The 20307-nt window shown below is 40.4% G+C and overlaps 1 protein-coding gene across 1 annotated transcript; it reads right to left on the bottom strand.

Annotated features, from left to right (window-relative positions):
* Window positions 1–3276: 3276 nt before the first annotated feature.
* Window positions 3277–20241, bottom strand: ccdc85al (coiled-coil domain containing 85A, like). Its single transcript, XM_056749772.1, has 4 exons — window positions 19607–20241; window positions 17704–18673; window positions 7149–7206; window positions 3277–4103 (listed from the first exon to the last, which is right to left on the bottom strand). The coding sequence occupies exons 1-4, from the start codon at window positions 19850–19852 to the stop codon at window positions 4085–4087; spliced, it is 1293 nt and encodes a 430-aa protein (XP_056605750.1). The 5' UTR covers window positions 19853–20241; the 3' UTR covers window positions 3277–4084.
* Window positions 20242–20307: the final 66 nt, after the last annotated feature.

Genomic DNA, 20307 nt, shown 5'->3' with positions numbered 1-20307 from the left:
GAAATTACGGAACGTCTAATGACTGATGCTATCTCTCTGCACTTTGAGCTCTTGCAGTCAGTAATTACAGCTGGTAAATTAGACCCCATTCAGGCTAAAGACTATCATTCACACAGCGCTTATGGATCAGCTCCTAAGTGCCTTATCTCCGCCTATGATCTCCATCTTTACCAAACTCTTGTGTGGAACCTTCGCAATGCTTTGATATGTAAATGAGGTCCCTGATTTATCTAAATTCAGTTTCCACTTCTGCGTTTTGACCCTTCATTTGAACGGTTGATTTGATCACTGCTGAACAGGAGGTTGTTATTAAGTTACAACTCATATGGTTACCGGTGATCTTCAAAGAATATTTTTTGTGTTCTGCAGAAGACAGACACTCATACGGCTTTGGAAAGACATGCGGGTGAGTTCATTATATCCCTTCAATATTGTGGTTAACCATTGTTAAGAGTTATTTAGTAGTGAGCATTCAATAGTGATCTTCGATATGAAGTATTAAAGTGACATATGAAAGTGAAGGAATGCAGAATTCAAGTCTAAAATATATAAAAGTCATCTGCGAAGAGTAACTGAATAGATGCTGATGTTTCCGTCACTGAACTTTGAGTTGTCAGTCCTCCATCTTCTGAAGCAGATCATAGGCTGTTACTCTCCAGTATTTATAGAAGCAGCACTGGACTGCTCGATATGCAGATTGAAGAACTGACCTGATCCGACCTTGTTGGGATGTCCAGACTGGACTGGTGCAGTGACGAGGTTCTGTTGTGCCTCGCCTCTGACAACGTGTACACCAATCTAGATACATTTACCTTTAAAAATGATCTTCGTCCACATTATAACGCTTTCCACATTAAATCTACTGTACAAATCTACTGTAAAATTCTGCATCATTTACTCACCATCGAATTGTTTGAAATTTCTTTGTTCGAATGATCACAGAGAAAGATATTTGGAAGAAAAATTACACTGTTAAACACAAAAGAAAATGGTAGTACTTTTCCTACTATGGTGGTCAATGAAGTCAAAGAACCGTTTGGTTACATTCTTCCAAATATCTTTCTCTGTGTTCAACCAAAGAAATTTATACAGGTTTGAAATTCATGGCAGAATTTCCATTTTGGGGCGAACTTTCCCTTTTAAACCTCTGAAAACACTGACATCCATGTTGTGCGAGGAAAACGTAACATAAAGACATCGTCTCTGTCAGTCGTTTTTTATCTTTCCGCCTCTTTGAAATGTGGCCACAATGCAGAGCAAAAGCAAAGAGTTTTTAAATGAACGGTTACTGCTGTAAACAAACTGTTTTCTTTAAAAAGATGCAATCTGAAGTATTTACATACTGACATTAACACTATCGAACTAGAGGTCACCCAAAATAACTGAAACACATGACGAAAAAAATCATGTAAAAACAGAAATGCTCTGGCAGCATGGGCACCAGAAAAATACAATAAATGAAAAGCTTTTTTTAAGGTAAAATTGGGTTTTTCATATTTTCTTGTACACCTTTTGTGTTACTTATATGTTTTTTAACCGTATTATAAAAATGCGTAAAAAAATCTGTAAAATTCTGTAAAACAGCCAAATTACATCACGCGGGAAAAATCTGTAAAAAAACTGTAAATTCTGTAAAATAGTGTCTGAAATCCTTTTTGTTGACAAACATGCTGTCTCTGTTTAAATCTAAAACACAAACGTATTAGTGTGCACAAAGCCTATGATATTCCAACTGCTTTACCCCGTTTTTATCAACAGCTCCATCTCAATCATAAACTCCTTCACTTCACTTCCTCCTCAGTAATCATAACATTTCTTTCATCAAAATGTATCTGCCATACCTTTTATCTTGCACTAACTTTACCCCGATAACTTCTCTGCTGTACCTTCTTGGTCTGATACCAACTCTTCTCCACCTCCTTCCGTAATCATAACTTTTCTGTTCCTTCCCCACAACATTTCACCTACAGGCCTCAAACCTCCTCTCTGTCTCCTCTCCTCCCTGACATCCCTCCGTTCTCCTCTCATCTCAACCGTTCGCTCCTTTCCTTTACTGTACTGCAATGCAGCAGAGCGGAACGGGGCGCAGCTCAGGGAACCTGAGAGACCAGCCCTCAGTCAGCTCGCCTGCACGGCCACGGATGCGTCTTAATCACACTGTGCTGCCTTTATCTCTACTCTACATCATACATACAGACTACACTGAATGAGTCTGTCTGTTACCAAGGGTGACATTGATTGATCTACGATAAGTGAGTCATCAAAGAAATGCATTCGTTTTCAAAGAAGAAAATATTTTTTGTATGTTTTCAAATTGAAAAATAGATATATCCTGTTTACTTTTACAATGCAATGCACCTGACCCTCCGTTGACTCCATTCCCAATTTGATGGGGGCCTCTCATTACACCCAATGTTTTACTTCTATTTTTTGTCATTATTTGGTTGTACTGTCATATCTTAAGTTTTCACAAAAATCTGCATTTGCTTCAGTTCTTTGTAACTGGACACAAGTCACATGAGATAATGCCTATGATTTCTCTTCAGTACTGTAGTACGCAGTATGCAGTATTTATTCAATAAAAAAAATGGAATCGATGGAAACTTGCGGCGGACGATGCAAATGATGCGGGACACACGTCAATCGCATCTTTCACACAAGATGAAAAAATTTCAACTCAAGCAAGAAATTTGCCCGAATAGCTTGCTGACCTCAACTGTTTGACACGTGAACACACTCCGCATGTAAAGATAACAATAATAAAGAGCGAGGAACGTGTTTAGTGTGAACACAGCATAGGACAAAAAGGATTTGCTAGGAACTATCTATGCTTTTTAACCGAGATCTCCAAGCACAGCACAACGCGTCTTATCTACACAGTGTTTCTGATAAGAGGATCAATTGAATTCATCACACGCAAATACTCTGAAACCAAAATCCGATCGGTGAAGTGGATTGAGGTCGGCCATGAAGGCGGATCCCAAAAGCAAAGCCAAAGCTTTTCATGGTATTGAAGTGAGAAAATGAGCTGTTATTTATGAAGCAAAATCATTTTTTTAAATCTCTTTGAAGTTGAGCCACGTTAAAGAACCACGTTTCTAACAAAGAGATGTCTTGTGAAAGACCGTCGTGGGGTTTCTCTCATCCTCAGTTCTCCCGACGCAGCCCAACACATCTAATTTGCATAAAAACAACTCGAATGAGCGACATGGGAGCTGGATTGCTGACGAAAGCTTAGTGTCTTCAATTAGTGAAACAAATAACGACCGCCGCGTGTAAGTAATAAAAATCCTTTAATATTTTGCACATAGATATATATATATTATTACCGTTATAATAATAGCTGTAAGTCAAAAATAATAGTCATTATATGCATATAAAACTAATCCATTAATTTACTATGTGTACTATGTTGTAGTTCTGTCTACAACATGAAACCTCATCAGCTTATATACAGGAGCTAAGCGATAAAGCCAACAAACACACGTACACACACACGAAATCAGTGCCAAACACTGACGACAACATGTACAGTCCGTTTCTCTTGTACCATATGCAAACATCATTGCACCCATGTTAAAAACGAACAGAGAAATGGAAAGACCAACAAACACTGATGCTCCTTCAAAGAGGTTTGATGAAAAATTAACAATGTATATTTCAGTTTCGGTTCAAAAGAAACACTAAAGCACCTTTGAGTAAGCCACAGCGTCTTGATTTATGTGTCCTAGTGCTAGTGAGAATGACACGGAGAGACACGTACTGTATATAGAGAAGGGAACGTCTCTACTGTTTGAGTACCCGGATGCAGTACTGTTAGACATCTGTAAACCACAGGACACTAATATATATTCTCACAGCTCTATGTGTGACTGAGTATTGTGCGAGCGTCTTCTTACACCGGGACTGGCAGGAAAAACATTTTGTGTCTCACTTCAGTCTCTTTGAAATGACTGCACCTTGTCCAGAGGTCCCCAAAGCAAATCGCTGTTATGACAACTGAAATGGGCTCTGACTTCCCAGCCCATCGCATCCGAGATGAAGGGATGAAACACCTGGCCCTTGAAACAGACGTGAGGTGTGGTCAAGAGGAGCCATCGAAACTGTGAAGGAGAGAAACATTTTACTGTCAAAGAATGATCACAGTTAATAACAACACAGTCAATTACGGTTTATTAAAGGAACAGGTAACCTGAAAATAATAATTTTGTTGTTTATTCTTCCTCAGTATTATAAAAGAATGGTATAACTGTCACTCAATTTATCACCGTCACATCGTCTTTTCTTCTTCCCTCAAATCATAACTTATCCACTTTTTTGTTTTGGAAATGGAAATTTAATGAACATTTAAACTGCAGAGTTTCAAATGGACTAAAATAGACTATAGCTGTAGTTCATATAACTTTAAAATGTATATTTTAATAATAAAAGTTCTGTCGTCGTTTATTCAACCTCATTTTATTGAACAATTGTATTTGACTCTAGAAAATATTTAGAAAAATGTTTCTGTTGTTTTGGGTTCATACAATGGAACTCAATGGGAGCCAATGTCGTTTGGCCACTAACATTTCTCAAAATATCTTCTTTTGTGGGTGATTAAAAGATGACAGAATATTTGTTTTTCGGGAAACTATCCCTTTAAAGGTCCAGTGTGTCATTTTTTAGAGGGTCTATTGACAGAAATGCGATATAATATACTTAATTATGTCTTGAGAGCTGTATAAAGACCTTATATAATTAAGCGTTTTGTTTTCTTTATCTGAGAATGAGCTTCATCTACATTTCTAGTGTGGGTCTTACATGGAATTCGCCATGATGTTTCTACTGTAGCAAAAAAAGCGAAACGTGACGACATCTTTGTTCTGTGTCAGCCACCTTAGTGCTTCGAAAGGGAGGGGTGGAGCGAGCCGTTGGTTGCAATTTCGCAAACTCACCAATAGATGTCGCTAAAATCACAACATTGCTCCTTTAAACTGCCCTACAAAGGCAAAAGACATAACACGCAGTTACACCCCATATATAATCTCCCACCAACCAATGAAATTTACTCAAAATACAAATCAACATGATGAAGGAGGGCGTGAATGTCCCAAAAATATCAATAACCAATTTTTCATCAAAATGACTGCCTTTTTGTCTTTGCTGGGAAGCGTACTTTAAAGCCAGATATTTTAAATGTTTGGTTGGACTAATCCTTTAAACACGTCAGATTTACAGAAATCATTCACTTTGGTTTATAGAGGTGACCACAAATAGAAAAATTTCAAAATAAGGAGTATCCCAGAGACACTACAATCCTGTTGGGAATGGTGAACATTCCCTCAGGATAAACGCATGTCTTTGACTTATTAAATATTAACCAAACCATTTTTTATCCCTTTATGAGATCACGGATAGACAGGGTCACCTTTGCCACACAGAATTACTCACAGACAGGGAACGGCTCACCATGATGCTCATTTACTAACCTTGAATACATCAAATAGCCTTTATAGAAATTGAATACATTTTAGTAAGATATACTGTATATCAGACTCAAAATTATCAAAATAATGTGTTTTTATCTCAATCTGGTACACGTTCTGTATATTATTATAGCCTAAATTGTTAGCTAGACAACTTCTGAGACTGATGTGATCACTGACAGATTAGATCTACATAAAACATTTAAAGTTTAGTTTTCTCCATTCTGTACCATATTCCTCACACTTTAATGGCTTGTTAAACCCGAGGGGTCATTATAAGCTAATATTGTGCAGATATTCCCTCCGGACGTCACTTTTGGCCACAACATCCTCACTGAAATGGAACCTCATAAGTGACTGAACTGAAGTGCTCTACATAGGCAGCAAGTCCATTAGTCTTTCGCCTCAGACAGCGCAGACTGGCCGCAATCCATTCACTGTCCGTCTGATGCATATTCCACATAAAATTGGAAAGCACTTGTGAAAATGGCAAACTCCAATCAGGTTACCTGACTGCTGTGTAATTTCCAGGACTGATGGTGCACAGTTCAGTCCCTCAGGAAACGAAATACACGTGATGTTACGAGCTCTTCTGAGAAATGTGAGGAAGTTTGCTCGGTGGAACGAGATGTTTAAAAATGTTTCTTGATTTGTTTGAGCCATTAAACTAGATATCCACAAGCACCATATTTTCGCCTTTGCTCTATGGCTGGGAAATAATCGGTTCATACAATTTTGCATTACAAGCATCAGTAAAACATAGTTTAGGGAGTTTTATTTTTAGCTGGCCTTTTACTGTGGTATCATTGGTTTTACATTTCCAACCTTAAGTGAAAGCTGTTGAATAAAATAAGCTAAACCCCAATTAATAATAAAAAATACACTAAAAGCACACACAAAAATCCCACAATCTAACTGAAATAATAATAATAATAAAGCTTTCTATTTTTTGACCCTTTTATAGTTCTTATACAATTCTTTTATACAATTGTTGTGGGAATATTTATTTTCATGAAGCATCAATGTTTTAGTGTTTATTGAGCTTATCTCATTGATTACGGTATATCAGTGTGTTGCAAAATTTCACATATTTTAACAATTATTTTCCAAATGTCCCTGTCAGAAAATTCGAGACATTTCACAGGGAAGGTGGAATGATGGATGACTACGTCTGGAACTTGGTTTGTGAGGACAGTATTAGTCATAAAAGACAAAAAAGTACCCTTCTGGAGTTCTGTACGACTCATTTTAGGAACTGTTATGATAAACTGTTGTTGTTTTTATGCCAATACCTTGTCATTTAAACGTACAAATAATAATAGCGAAATGTATTAATGTGTGAGTTTTTTGTGAGAACCGTCGATGGTTAAAAACAATTATCTGATGATGTATTTCTTAGCATGTTAAACTTCAAAAAGAAACAGTAGAAATGAAAGCAAAACTTTTTTTTTAGTGTAACATTACAAATTTATGGTACTCTCAATATATTTAAATCATCATCCCCATCTTAAATGAAAATGTTGTGTATTCTAGAATCGCCTACAATACAAAGAATGATTGCTTAAAAAACAGGTCCAAAGCAGTTTTGCTGCTTCTTATGTGTTAAAGGCTTTGCATCAGGATGCTTAAAAATGCAGTGAGCGAGGTTTGGAACGGAGCCCAAGATATTCTGGCAGAATTTACCTGTCCCAGATCTTCACATTCCTGCAGTTGTTGCTGCAACATCCAGCTGATATCAAAGCTGTGAAGAAAAGAATATTGTGACATTACTTACATGATTTATAATAGCACCTTTCTGTCTCAAGTGTTTGGATTTGGCTTTTAAAAGGTGTTTTAATATCATTAGTGCATTATGTGTCACAACGTACTTGGATATTCAAAAGTTATCTTTGTGTTTTACATTTACAATTGGTTTTCCTTTTTAAATGGCATACGGTTTGTCACATTAAAGGTATAGTTCACCCAATAATAACAATTCTGTCATAATTTATTCACCCTTGTGTCATTTCAAACCTGTACATGACGTTTTCTTGTGTGAAAAATAAAAGAAGATATTTTGAGAAATGTTTTGTGTTCATACAATGGAAGTCAATGGGAGCCACTGTTGTTTGGTTACCAACGTTCTTCAAAATATCTTCTCTTGTGTTCTGCAGTAGAAAATCATACAGTTTTTGAATGACATGTGGGTATGTAAATGATCAAATCCTTTAAAGGCAAACCTTCTTATGTGACTTATTGTCTGACTCTAACATTTTCTCCTGCTTGCTTGCCCAGACTAACAGACTGTGAACCGGTCTGCTTTTCCCATATGCCACCCCATCAAACCACACACACACAAACACAGTGACAGTCTTTTGAGCTGAGAAACCTCAAGCTGCGGAGGGTCTAATCTACATGAGATACTCTTTCAGTGTCACCTTCTCGTACAGGACAACACAAACGTGACGTGCAGCATGCACCTTTCATTGACAGGCCGATGGGAGGTTAGCAAGCTTTCCTCGCTGCTTAAAGACATTCGATCCTCATTCAGATACTGTGACCGTACATCCATTCTGTCTGAGATCACATCCATTAAGCGGGCTTCGATAGTGCTCTATGTTTCATTCACTGGGCTGGCATCCTGCTTCTGCTGTTTCATCTCCTTTCATCTCATTATCACATTTGCTTCAGGCATGCACAGGCCATTAAACATTCATGACGGTTTGTGGACTTCTGAAACGCTACAGCTTTTGACTGACATCTAAGCCTGTTCATCGACCTAAACACAGATAAAGCGGGAAATGACGAAGAGGCGTGAACTAGGGTGACCACCTGTCCCGCTTTGCGTTGTTCCCCACATCAATTTCACCCCTTGTCCAACACGTTGCATATTGAGAAAACGTCCCCCATTTTCATCAGTCTGTTGGTTTTTAGTTGTCACATTAAGAAACACGTTATTCAAACCGAAACGCACATGAGACGCTTGTTTGCGCCATTGTTTATTTAACCATTTAACAGCGCAGTGTCAAACCCGGCACACATCAGTGTCCGACATGTTCATGCAAACGCAACTATGTCAAAGCTTGACTTTCATCCAATGTATGAGAAGAAGGCAGTGATTTTAGTCATCAACAGGCTGCGACATCTGTCAGTAGATGGGGTGATCCTCCCATGTCAACTTGCCAGAAAAAAATTGTGTGTATATTGTGTGGCTTTGAAACTGTGTTTGGTTGTGGTTAGCGTATTAAAATATAAAAAATCATGAAATTCATTGTTTAACAAAAATACATTTTAAAAGAGTAACTCTTTTTGTATTATTTTTTTGTACTTTATTCCTTTATTTTTCTCTTTTTGGAGAAGATCTTCAAAGTGTACAATATGATAACCCCGCGTCTAACCTCTGTGCTGAAAATTTAAAGAGACAGTGAGCCTTAAATTGAAATCTCCAATAAAATTGTTTAATGTAATATTACATTTTATTGTTGTAGTTGGAATTGACTAAATAAAATATAAAATAAAATATATCTGGAATAGCATGGTGGAAGAAACAACTGCCACATTTGTTTATTTTTAAGGGATTCCTTTCATAATCTCTACACAGGGCTTAGCAATATAGTAATACCCGAAGTACATGTTTAAATTGAATATTGAAATTGCATTGTCTGCTTTCATGATGTTCTTCTTGTCTGGTAAACTTTAATCTGTCAATTTGCTCTGGTCAAATGTTAATGTCGGGAGACACGGATCTTTAGATCCGTCACATGCGGTCTGTCTTAAGAGATGCAGAGAACCTCACACACGCACACTGCTGCTACTACTAACATAACCAGATATTAACATGTTTCCATCCTAAAACCGGGATTATGAGAGATTGTCCTATATTTTTGGAAATCGTTAGAACGCTTAAGGTCCAGAGTGATGGGGAAGAGCCACAAAATAAGCTTCTTGACAAGAGCAACTACTAGTTTTCCTGCAAATTATACAGCATAAATATGTATGACGTATGCAATACTACCGTATAAGAACTCAAATTTAATATGAGATTAGCAGAAACTGCCTGTGATACGCAATCTTTAAAGAAAGACTTTTTTCCTAGCAGGACAAAGTATTAAAACAATAAAAGGTATGATGCATTTATATGACTATATATAAAACCATTAAAGGGGTCTTGAAACTGCCATACTGCCTCATCTAAATCATACCCACAATGCCTCTCACTGACATGTTAACTGGAGGTCATTGCACATTCATGACTGTATTAACTCAGATTCCTTCAGGCAGTGTCATGTTTGCTTCATGTGTGCTCCAAACTAAGGCTGGCTTCGTAAAGGGATAGTTCATCCAAAAATAAACATTCTGTCATCATTTACTCACCTTTAGATTGTTCCAAGCCTGTATCAATTCATTTGTTCTGCAAAACACAAACTGAAGGATATTTGGAAAAATGTCAGTCACCAAAAAGGTCTCATCCTCCTTTTATTGCCATAGTAGGTAAATAAATACTATGGGAGTCAATGGGGGATGAAATCTGCTTGGTTACAGACATTCTTCCAAATATCTTCCTTTGTGTTCAGCACAACAAAGAAGTTTATATAGGTTTATAACAACCTGAGGCCAAGTAATGATGACATCTTTGGGACACTTTTTAAAATCCAATTGTTGATGAATAAAGTAAATGTATAAGGTTTGTGATCTTGAATTGTCAATTTTGTCAGGGACATAAGGGAGGACCACCCTTAAAGATATCTTATAAAACCACATTCATGCATCTTTAAAGAGACACATGTGGGACCTGAGCCACAAAGCCAAGTTTTTTTGTGCAAAAACTCACAATCCTCACACAAAGCTATGACTCCACACTCTGAGCGCACTGTGTTGATCCATTAGGGGACCCGTGACTAAGAGCTTAGTGTAATATTCTTACCCGAGGAAACAACTGCCGGAATATGATTCACATGCAAAGAATTATGGAACATTTCATCATTTTCCAGATCTTGTCTTTTTCCTTATCATTTGCTTAAAGCATTTACCGCCTAAATGTAAACCATTTACACTCTATAGGCCAGGATTTTCATGCATAAACTTAAAGGTGCAGTTTGTAACAAATTTGCAGTAAAATATAAAAAAATCCAGTGTTAAATATTTTGTTCAGCTGAGAACTTACAATATTTCAAATGTTTCAATCTACTTATAAATCGTGAGAAAATCGCCATTCTAAACAGTGACACGGGGCTGTACAGTCGCCTGTCAATGGCGTCATATCATCGTCATCCTTTGTTACCGCCTTTACTTACGTAGAAACCGCATGACAACAGTGTCGTGGACAAATGTGGAAGTAGTACCTGGCGCCATGCAAGCAACTAGCTTGATTAGAGCAGTCACTTATTTATGGACCAGAATTATATGCAACATTTATAAAACTTTATTACTTTATTTCATCCGCTCTCATGATTTCTCGTTCCCGTCTGATTGATGGCCAGTTGAAGACAACAAATCCCATCATTCCACGCTCCTTCACTGCGTCATCTATCTTCGCCATTGTTGTTGTTTTGATCTAGCGGTGGTTTTTACTAACTGTAGCTTTAACTGCCAGACTCCACATGTAATTCAGAAAATTTAACGAATAAACAAATAAATTATTTATAAAAATGTATTGTGTGTCACTTTGAGATTTGAGAACTTGGAGAACATAGCGAACTTGAATTTTTCACTACATCAGTCAGAGGCGACCACCTTCAAGACGTGGCGGACAGGTATTCACCTACTGTATGTGATGAAGTAAACACGGCCTCTGGGCTAAATTTAGATTGGAGTCAGAGGGGGGTATCTCCCAAGGTCACGAGGAGAGCACACAACAGAGCATGTATGCTCACACTAAAACACACACACACAGTTTGAGATACAGGTCTTCTGAAACCACAGGTTTCCCCAGAGATAGCGAGATTGAGTTTAAAGAGGTCTTACTTTATATTATGGGGAAATTACTTTTTTTGTTCTCAAGAGTTGTGTAATGGCCCTTTTGTTTCAGCTTTAAAAGCCCGGATCTTATCTGTGGTATTAGCAAGGTCTTGGATTTAAACTATATTAAAGTAGCTTAGAAAGACATCTCACATGATTTTGAGTTTCAAAACTTTGTCTTGAGCTTTTGCGCATGGGACTTCGCGCAGCATGTAGAATGCATTTAAAAAAACTTGAAATCTGCTTAGCCTGCACAGGAAACAGAAAGAGAAAATAAAATTCAATAGAGAAAATGGCTTTTGATTAAAATTTCAAATCAGAAATATTTTTTTTGCCATTAATATGACAGCATTGCCTAATCTATGTTGTGATTCTTATATTTTTCATTTTGCAGGGACAGGATGTATTTTTGTATGGGGTTCCCTATGTGTCAAAAAAGTGTTGATTGTGTTATACAATACATTTTCTATGTCTACTGTTCTTGCCTGTTTTATTTGTTTTTGGTAAGCATGTACAGTACGTATGTGTCGTATGTATATGTCGTCTTCCCTGTCGTCTGTATATGTCGTCCTCACTTTCGTCAGTTTGTGTCGTCCTCACAGTCGTCTGTATATGTTGTTTATCTTTGTTGGAACCATAGATATAAATAACTAGATGCACGATCCAAGCGCTGCAGGCATGTAGACGTGTCCGCCATCTTGTAACAGTCCACTGACATCACTCAGTTGACAAATATGCCCTAAGGCTGTATTCACATTTTCGTCTAAAACCGTGCGGCGCCTTTTTCTCTCTTCAAAGACCCGTGCTGAACGCGTGGCACTCCGAAAAGTTGAACTTATCGACATATAAATATACAGACGACATAAACAGACGACAGAGAGGACAACACAAATAGATGACAGTGAGGACGACATATACAGACGACAGGGAGGACGACATAAACAGACGACAGGGAGGACGACATATACAGACGACAGGGAGGACGACATAAACAGACGACACAAACGTACATGCATACCGAAAACAAATTAAACACAGGCAATAACAGTCAACATAGACAACTGTATTGTACAAAGCAATCAACACTTTTTTGACACATGGAAACCCATATTTTTGAGCATTTGGCAAAAAAAAGTAAAATAACTTATTGTGTTCAGTGCCAAGTATTTATTGTGAATGTCTATGTAATGAAAAAGTTGATATCATTTGATTGATGACTTTTGATTAAATCGTACACTTTATAATATACTGTTTAATCAAGTTTGGTCAAAATGGTGTTGACCTTGATGGAGAAGCCACTGAGGCGCCAAATTTCTTAAACATCAAATGAAAACAGATGCTTGTGTTCCCTTATTATCCTCACTATAGGGTCACCATGTTCTTTTTCCATTAGACTGTGTTGTTTTATCGACCAAATGCCAGAAAAGTTAATCTTTAGCACTGATAGAGATGTTACGATCTTTCGAAAAGATATCAGAAACTGTGAATAAACTTTCTTCACTTGGAAGAGACAGAAACCTGTTCTCAGAGTGCACCCAGCCCTCGCTGAATAAACCTACTATCATGTAGAGAAAAACAGAGAAATGTAAATCATTTGAAAGACCCTTAGAAAATGATCACTTTTGCAACCACACAAACTGCAACACACTTTAACAGGTCCACAGTTCTGTTTGTGTCGGTACATGAGTTTAGATGCAATAAGAATTTTCATCCTGCAAATCAAATCCAAAGACATCCAAAGCTCTTATGTCACAAAATGTGAGATTTAATCCAGGTTAATCTGTGATATAACAGTGACATAACTCCAAAGTTCAGTTGAAATTACTACAGCTGCGTGGGCACTATGCAACGATAAGCTTCCTGTTGACAATTTACTTATCAAAGTACCTTCAAAAAGTGCAAGATGACATTCTTGTTACCCGCAAAGCTCAGATAAACACACTGCTCTCTTAACGGTCTGCCATAAAAACCATCATTTCCACAGGAGTTCCATTGGGATAGTCCAGGGAATATAAGGATGAAATGGAAGTGTGCAGGGGTCTGTTGACATCATTCCCACCGGGAACAACGGTGACAGTGACAAATGAACACAGCAGACGTAAAGAAAAGGAAAAAGGCCAAACCCACAAGCATGCCATGACGACAACAGTTGTTCTGTTTGCCGTTTTGAACTTAAAAGCCATTCTTAAGCGCCCTAACAATTTCTTAACCTATTATTTATTGTTCAATAAAAAAATATTATAGATTTTCCGTTGAGCTGGTCGTAATTTTGACAGCCACAACGAATACTTCTATCTACATTTACATCTACATTTAGTCATTTAGCAGACGCCTTTTAATCCAAAGCGATTTACAAAGAGTTAGGGAGCAACAAGTGATATGTCATACAGGAGCCATAATACATTAGCTGCCAATACAAAGTTTCTGGTTTCAACTAAAGCTAGACCACTACCTGTTGAGAGACAGGGTTATTTATTTTTTGTCTGTCAGGTATTCACAGAAGTAGTTTTTTGAATGTTGTGAGAGATGTGGTTGACCGGACAGAGTTAGGAAGATTGTTCCACCAGGAAGAAGTTGTGAAGTAGAACGCAGGGATCTTGATGGGGTGTAGGAGTGCAGGAGGGTGTGAAAGTAAGCCGGTGCAGATCCAGTGATGGTCCTGTAGGCAAGCGTTAGTGACTTGAATCTAATACGGGCTTCAACCGGTAGCCAGTGGAGTGAGATGAAAAGGGGTGTCACATGAGCCTTTTCGGGCTGTTGGAAGACGAGGCATGCTGCTGTGATCTGAACCAGCTGGTGCGGTTTCATAGCCTTTGCAGGAAGACCAGCAAGGAGAGCATTGCAGTAGTCCAACCTTGAGATTACCAGGGCTTGGACAAGGAGTTGCGCCGCATGGTCAGTGAGATAGGGTCTCACCTTTCTAATGTTGAATAAGGCGTATTGGCATGACCGTGTTGTCTTTGCAATGTGATCATTGAAGGAGAGCTGTTCATCAAATATGACTCCGAGGTTCCTGGCTGTTTTGGAAGGAGTGATGGTGGTATTGCCAAGATGAATGTTGAGATTGTGTTGCACCGTAGGGTGTGCCAGAAACACAAGTAATTCTGTCTTGGCAGGGTTCAGCTGGAGGTGATGCCATTTCATCCAAGCTGAGATGTCCTCAAGGCAAGCTGTAATGCGAGCTGCTACAGTGGTATCATCTGGGTGAAACAAGATGTAGATCTGGGTGTCGTCAGCATAACAGTGATACAAGGAGCCATGTGCCTGTATGATGGGTCCCAAGGATGTCGTGTAGATGGAAAAAAGCAGTGGTCCAAGCACCGATCCCTGAGGGACCCCAGTGATCAAGTGGTGAGCAGTGGACAGCGAGCCCCTCCATTGAAGGATCACCCTGAAGGATCTGTTGGAGAGGTAGGATTTGAACTAGCGGAGAGGGGAGCCTGAGATTCCTAGTGATGACAAGGTTGCTAGCAGTATCTGGTGATTGACAGTTTTAAACGCTGCAGATAAGTCTAGCAGAATCGGGACCGAGGATTTAGAATCCGCCTTGGCTTACCGCAGTGCTTCTGTGACCGATAGCAGTGCAGTCTCAGTGGAGTGGTTCGTTTTGAAGCCAGACTGCTTGTCATCCAGCAGTTTGTTCTGGGATGGGTAGGAAGACACCTGGTTGAACGCTGCCCTTTCAAGTGTTGTTGCAATGAATGGGAGGAGAGAGACAGGTCTGTAACTGTCGGGAGTAGAGGGTCCAATGAGGGTGTCTTCAGTCGGGGCGTGATCTGGGCCTGTTTGAATGTGGATGGAAAAGTGCCGGTGAGCAGGGAGGTTTTGATGATGTGTGTGAGTGCAGGTGTGAGTGTGCTGGATATAGCCTGAAGGAGATCGGAGGGGATTGGGTCAAGGGGACAGGTGGTGGGGTGGCTGGAGAGAAGTCTGATTACTTCAGTGTCCGTCAGTGGGGTGAAAGAGGAGAGTTGGATGGTTGAAGTGTGGGAGGTGTGTATCAAGGTCTGAGGTACCGAAAATTGTTTGCTGATGGATGATGTTTTCTCAGTGAAAAATACAGCGAAGTCTTCCGCCGTCATAGATGAAGTGGGAGGAGGGGGGCAAAGAAGAGAGTTAAATGTCTTGAAAAGCTGTCGAGTGTTAGGTGCATTGCTCACCTTGGTGGTATAGAAAGACATTTTAGCTTTGGTAACACTAGCAGAGAAAGAGGAGAGTAGTGACTGGTAGTCCCCTAGGTCAGCAGGATTCTTGGTCTTGCGCCATCTCCTTTCAGCAGCCCTGAGTGTACTCCATTGTTCACGGATGTCAGACAGCCAGGGGCAAGAGGGGGTGGCACAAGCTGGTCTGGAGGACAGAGGACAAAGGTTATCTAGACAGGATGTAAGTGTTGAGCATAAGGTGTCGGTGGCAGTGTCAGTATCTAGAGATGCAAAGTTGGAGGGAAGAGAGGATGTCACTTTAGCAGAGAGTGTGCTCGGGGAGAGAGAGCGAAGGTTCCGTCTAAAGTAAACGGGTGGTGATGTTGGTGTAGTGCTATAGGAAGGAGCATGTTGAAAGTGATGAAGGAGTGGTCCGAGATGTGAAGAGGTGTGACTTGAATGTTATCTGTGGTGGAGTTACGGATGTGGATGAGATCCAGCTGGTTTCCTGATCTGTGAGTACAGGCTGTGACGAGGCGCGTGAGGTCGAACAAGGCGGTGAGGGTGTGGGAGTCAGAAGCAAAGGGTTTCTCCAGGTGGATGTCGAAGTCCCCAAAGACTACAAGAGGGCCGCCATCCTCTGGAAATGATGAGAGCAGCACATCTAACTCTTCGATGAAGTTGTGAAGAGGACCTGGGGGGCGGTAAACTACAACAACGCTGAGCTGAGTGGGAAAAGTGATATTAACAGCATGGTATTCAAATGAATAGTTGTTGCATAGGGAAGATAGTGTGGAATATTTCCAGTCATTGTTGATAAGCACCTACACCTACACCTCCACAACCCAGCTGAAGAAGTTCTTCGCTGGCCTATTGAGTTATTTAAATGGCATCCATGTGATCTTTCCTTGCTCGTATTTCATCTTCAGAAGCTAATGAATGCAAAGCGAGTCACATCTTTCACCTTGAGGTGAGGCTTTTATGGGCGGCGTGGACCATAGGCTGCTACTCAGCATGTTCTCCCACGGAAATCATTATTCACATAGCACACAGCGTTGATTTTCACCATTTCTCATAATAAAAGATGCTTGTGAGTGTGTTTATTGAAAATCATTTGGGATTGGGGGAAATCAGCACTGCTTTCATCTCCTAAGCCAACTATTTGCTTTAATCACATATAGACCAACGAGTAAATAAGGTATATCGCATGGTATTGGAATATAATTTAGTATCGTTGTATATACTGAGGTTAAACATTACATACTCATAATACCATTTTTTTGGATCAAGATCAAGATTTTGATCAAGATTTTGATGCAGTTCTCAGTTGTGTTTCATTTTCAGATGTTTCTCCTAAACTCAAAGTTTCTCTTAAAACTGATTTAAAGAAATAAAAACAGAAACAAATGATAGTGTGGTTGTTAAAACACATGAAGAGTACGGTGGTGTAAAATGAATGTATTGTAGAGGTAAACAAATCTGGATTTGGGTAAACTTGATGAGAAGTGTTTGAGATCTTTAATAAGCTTCACATTTGACTGCAGACTCGAAAACACTGAGTTCAGTTTGTGAAATCATTGAGATCTCTTCTGAAACTTTAGTGAGATTTCTGTTGTTGTTTATTCAGGAGACTTAAGCAAACGTTTATATTTGGTCTCCATTTAATCTCAAGGATGTCTAGTAGAAATAATTGAGATAATCAAGAGATCTCATCAGATCATTTCTCTTTATGGGTATATTTTGTGTATCTTAAATACGTAATATTTTTTTGAGTTACACAGTATGTTTTCCTAAGTATTAAACCCATGACTTGCATGTGGCAGTGTGTGGAAAGTAGGACATTGTGTGAATGGATACAATCCCCAGAACTGTGTCCAGTAGCTCAGGTTTGAGTCTCAGTGATGCTGGCACAGGTCTGAAGTGCTTTCAGAAATAATCAGCTGTGGATGAGCCAATCGCGAGTAACTTTAGCAGAGCCAATGGCAATCTAAATGTGGTTTACAAGCCAGTCAGAGAGGGATTGAAAGAGATTTTTTAAAGGAGAAAGATTACTAGAATTCATGGGTTTGATCTCCAGGGAACAAACATGGTGATAAAATGAATAAAAGTTTCACATTCACAAGTGTAAATTGTAAAGTAGGGTTTTTAATCTGACCCACCATTCACTCCATTGTAAATGCTCCGATGGTGTGGAGACAGCTCATCTCCGGCCAGTCTCCTTGGCGACGCTTCTCTACCAGGGCTGCCAAACTTCCGGTGTTCAGGTCCCATGTTGTACTGGTGCCTCAGCATCTCAGGACTACCTCCCAGCTTGCTTTTGTCACGATGAAGCTCTGATGTTCCCAGGAGCAGCTGTCTAGACTCAGGGCTTCCAGGTCCGCTCCCTAAACTGCCCCTGTGCCTCTGAATGTAGAGCTCTGGATTCATGACCTGTCCTGAAGCCAAATGGTGCTTCGGATGAGTCTCCGGGCTCCTGTGGCCCAGTGACCGGCTGTACTTTTCCGGACTGAGACCTCTAATCAGCCGGTGGTCAGGCACAGATATGGAGCCACAGCGAGGCCGGCAGGGTTGAGGCAGAACGAAGGGATACTCCAAGCTGGTGCTTCTGTGTCGGACAGGTGGCTCAGGGCTGGAGATCTCCCCGCGATCTCCTCCGCCCTTCCCGAGACGTGACTTTTGGAGATCCGGGCTACTGTTCCCAGGAGGATGTGGCTTATGGTGTGGATGATCCGAGCTGTCGGCGCTTCCTGCACTAGACGTGCTGCTTCCGTCCCCAACGTCCCGCATCAAGCCGGGCACCAGGAGCCCACTCTGGCTGTCGATGGAATTGCGACATCCAACGGAACCCGTTTCGCCATGGCCTCCTCCGCTTACTCCCTTCTCCTCATCTATCAGCACACAAAGTTCCCTGAGCTCTAGGTTCTCCTGAATCACCTCCTCCTGTTTGCGCTCCAGCTCTGCCAGCTTCTGAAGGTACAGCGCCACCTCCTTACGCATGACGCTGGCGCTAAAGTGACCCAGGCGCTGCCACTCGCGCGACACTCGCTTGCCTTTCTGCCGGTCATCGTCCAAGAAGCAGCAGAGGTCTCGCAGTTCCCGATTGTCATCTTGCAACTTCTGATTTACATCCTTATCATCACCAGAGAAAACACAAAAATACTGTATATTATTAGAAAATATGTTTTTATAATTGAAATTTAAAATGTGTATGTTTATAGTCATTTTGAGATCAAACAAACGTATTATCAACCCACAAATATTGAAGTCGAAGTTAATGTTTGAACAGGATTTTTAAAGGCCAATGACCAGCTAATATGAAATAGATATGAAAACATATATGATTTGTAACAGCAAATGATATGCGCACAATCTAATTGAACACATATTTTAAATATATATATTAACAACATTATGAAAATAAAACATACTGTATATCTGAAATATTGACCTGGCAAACTCAAATGTAATTTTTGTGTTCCAGAACCTATCATGAAACTAAAGTAGCTCAAAGAGGTTGTAACCCATTCCATTCCATTTTCTACCGCTTATCCAAACTACCTCCGTTCACGGGGAGCCTGTGCCTATCTCAGGAGTCATCGGGCATCAAGGCAGGATACACCCTGGATGGAGTGCCAACCCATCGCAGGAGGTTGTAACCAATCAGTAATATTTTTTATTTCTTGGTTTTAAATATTCCTTGAAGATGCAACAGTACGAAGCTACTGCAGTGCTGCCTTGTTGCACCATCTGCATACATCACAAGACTTTGAATCGACTGTTTTATACTGAGCTAATGATATTTTCTATCCCCAGACACCCACCAACCCCCTACACGCACTCACTCACAACAGGTGTGACACAAGACAGAACTGCCAATTCAATAAACAAACAAGGTAATAGAAGAGGAAAGTTATATCTTAAAGTTGATTTGTTTAGAGATGCTTTGCGTTTTAACATACACATAAGCAACGCATACAATGTTCCAGGCGTTATTCCTGCAGGACAAAAGATGTGCACCTACACGCAGGTGCGCTTCAGACACCCATGATCTCATCCGCTCACCTTCAGCCCCCGGATCTCGTTCAGATGCAGCTGGAGGCTGCGGTTCACCTCCCGAATCAGATTGCTGTGGTCCAGAATAACGCTCATTTTATCGGCTTCAGACCTCCGGAGTCCCTGCACCAGCTCCTCTTTGCTCAATTGAAGGAGCTCCTCGTCGGTGAGGCTGGAAATGTCTTCTGCGGGACTTTCCGAAGCCTTTGGTGCAGACAGCTGAGGCTGTGCTTGTTGAGGTTGTGCTTTCTCCATCAGAAGAGATGCTGATGCGATACCGGGAGCTGATGAAATATTAATGAGGCAGGCAGCATCCGCTGGAGTCAGGGAGACGGAGAGCGCATAGCGGAGTGATGCTCGTATCCGATGCCCTTAGAGTGGGAGTCGCCACTTTTCCCAAAGCAACAGCTGATGCAGCTCACGAGTAGAAGGAAGGGCGGCATGCAGAACGGGTCCCCCCCGGCTATTCAGCATCTACTCCCGTGCATAGTTCTCTCAAGTTTTGAAAAGTGATCGTATGGGATGATGTGCGGGGTGTGGGCGCGTTCAAGCAACCCGGTGAGCTTGCCTCCGTCCGTCCGTGCGCGATCCAGCATCCTCATGGAGGCGAATGAGAGACGGCTGCATCCTTAGCAAGAGCCCAGGAGAAATGAGCGTGACTGCAGCGACTTAGTCTCTCTCTCTCTCTCTCTATTGTATGTATGCGAGTC

This window comes from Triplophysa dalaica, chromosome 6, assembly GCF_015846415.1.
Source record: "Triplophysa dalaica isolate WHDGS20190420 chromosome 6, ASM1584641v1, whole genome shotgun sequence".
NCBI lineage: Eukaryota > Metazoa > Chordata > Actinopteri > Cypriniformes > Nemacheilidae > Triplophysa > Triplophysa dalaica.
Note: the sequence above shows the minus strand (reverse complement) of the source record. Positions and strands in the feature narration are given on the sequence as shown.

Coding starts and splice junctions, on each gene's coding strand:
- ccdc85al (XM_056749772.1), bottom strand. CDS start 19,852: ATGGAGAAAGCACAACCTCAACAAGCACAGCCTCAGCTGTCTGCACCA. Junction 18,674..19,606: donor ACGAGATCCGGGGGCTGAAG/GTGAGCGGATGA, acceptor GGTGATGATAAG/GATGTAAATCAGAAGTTGCA. Junction 7,207..17,703: donor CATTTACAATGGAGTGAATG/GTGGGTCAGATT, acceptor TTTTCTTCACAG/CTTTGATATCAGCTGGATGT.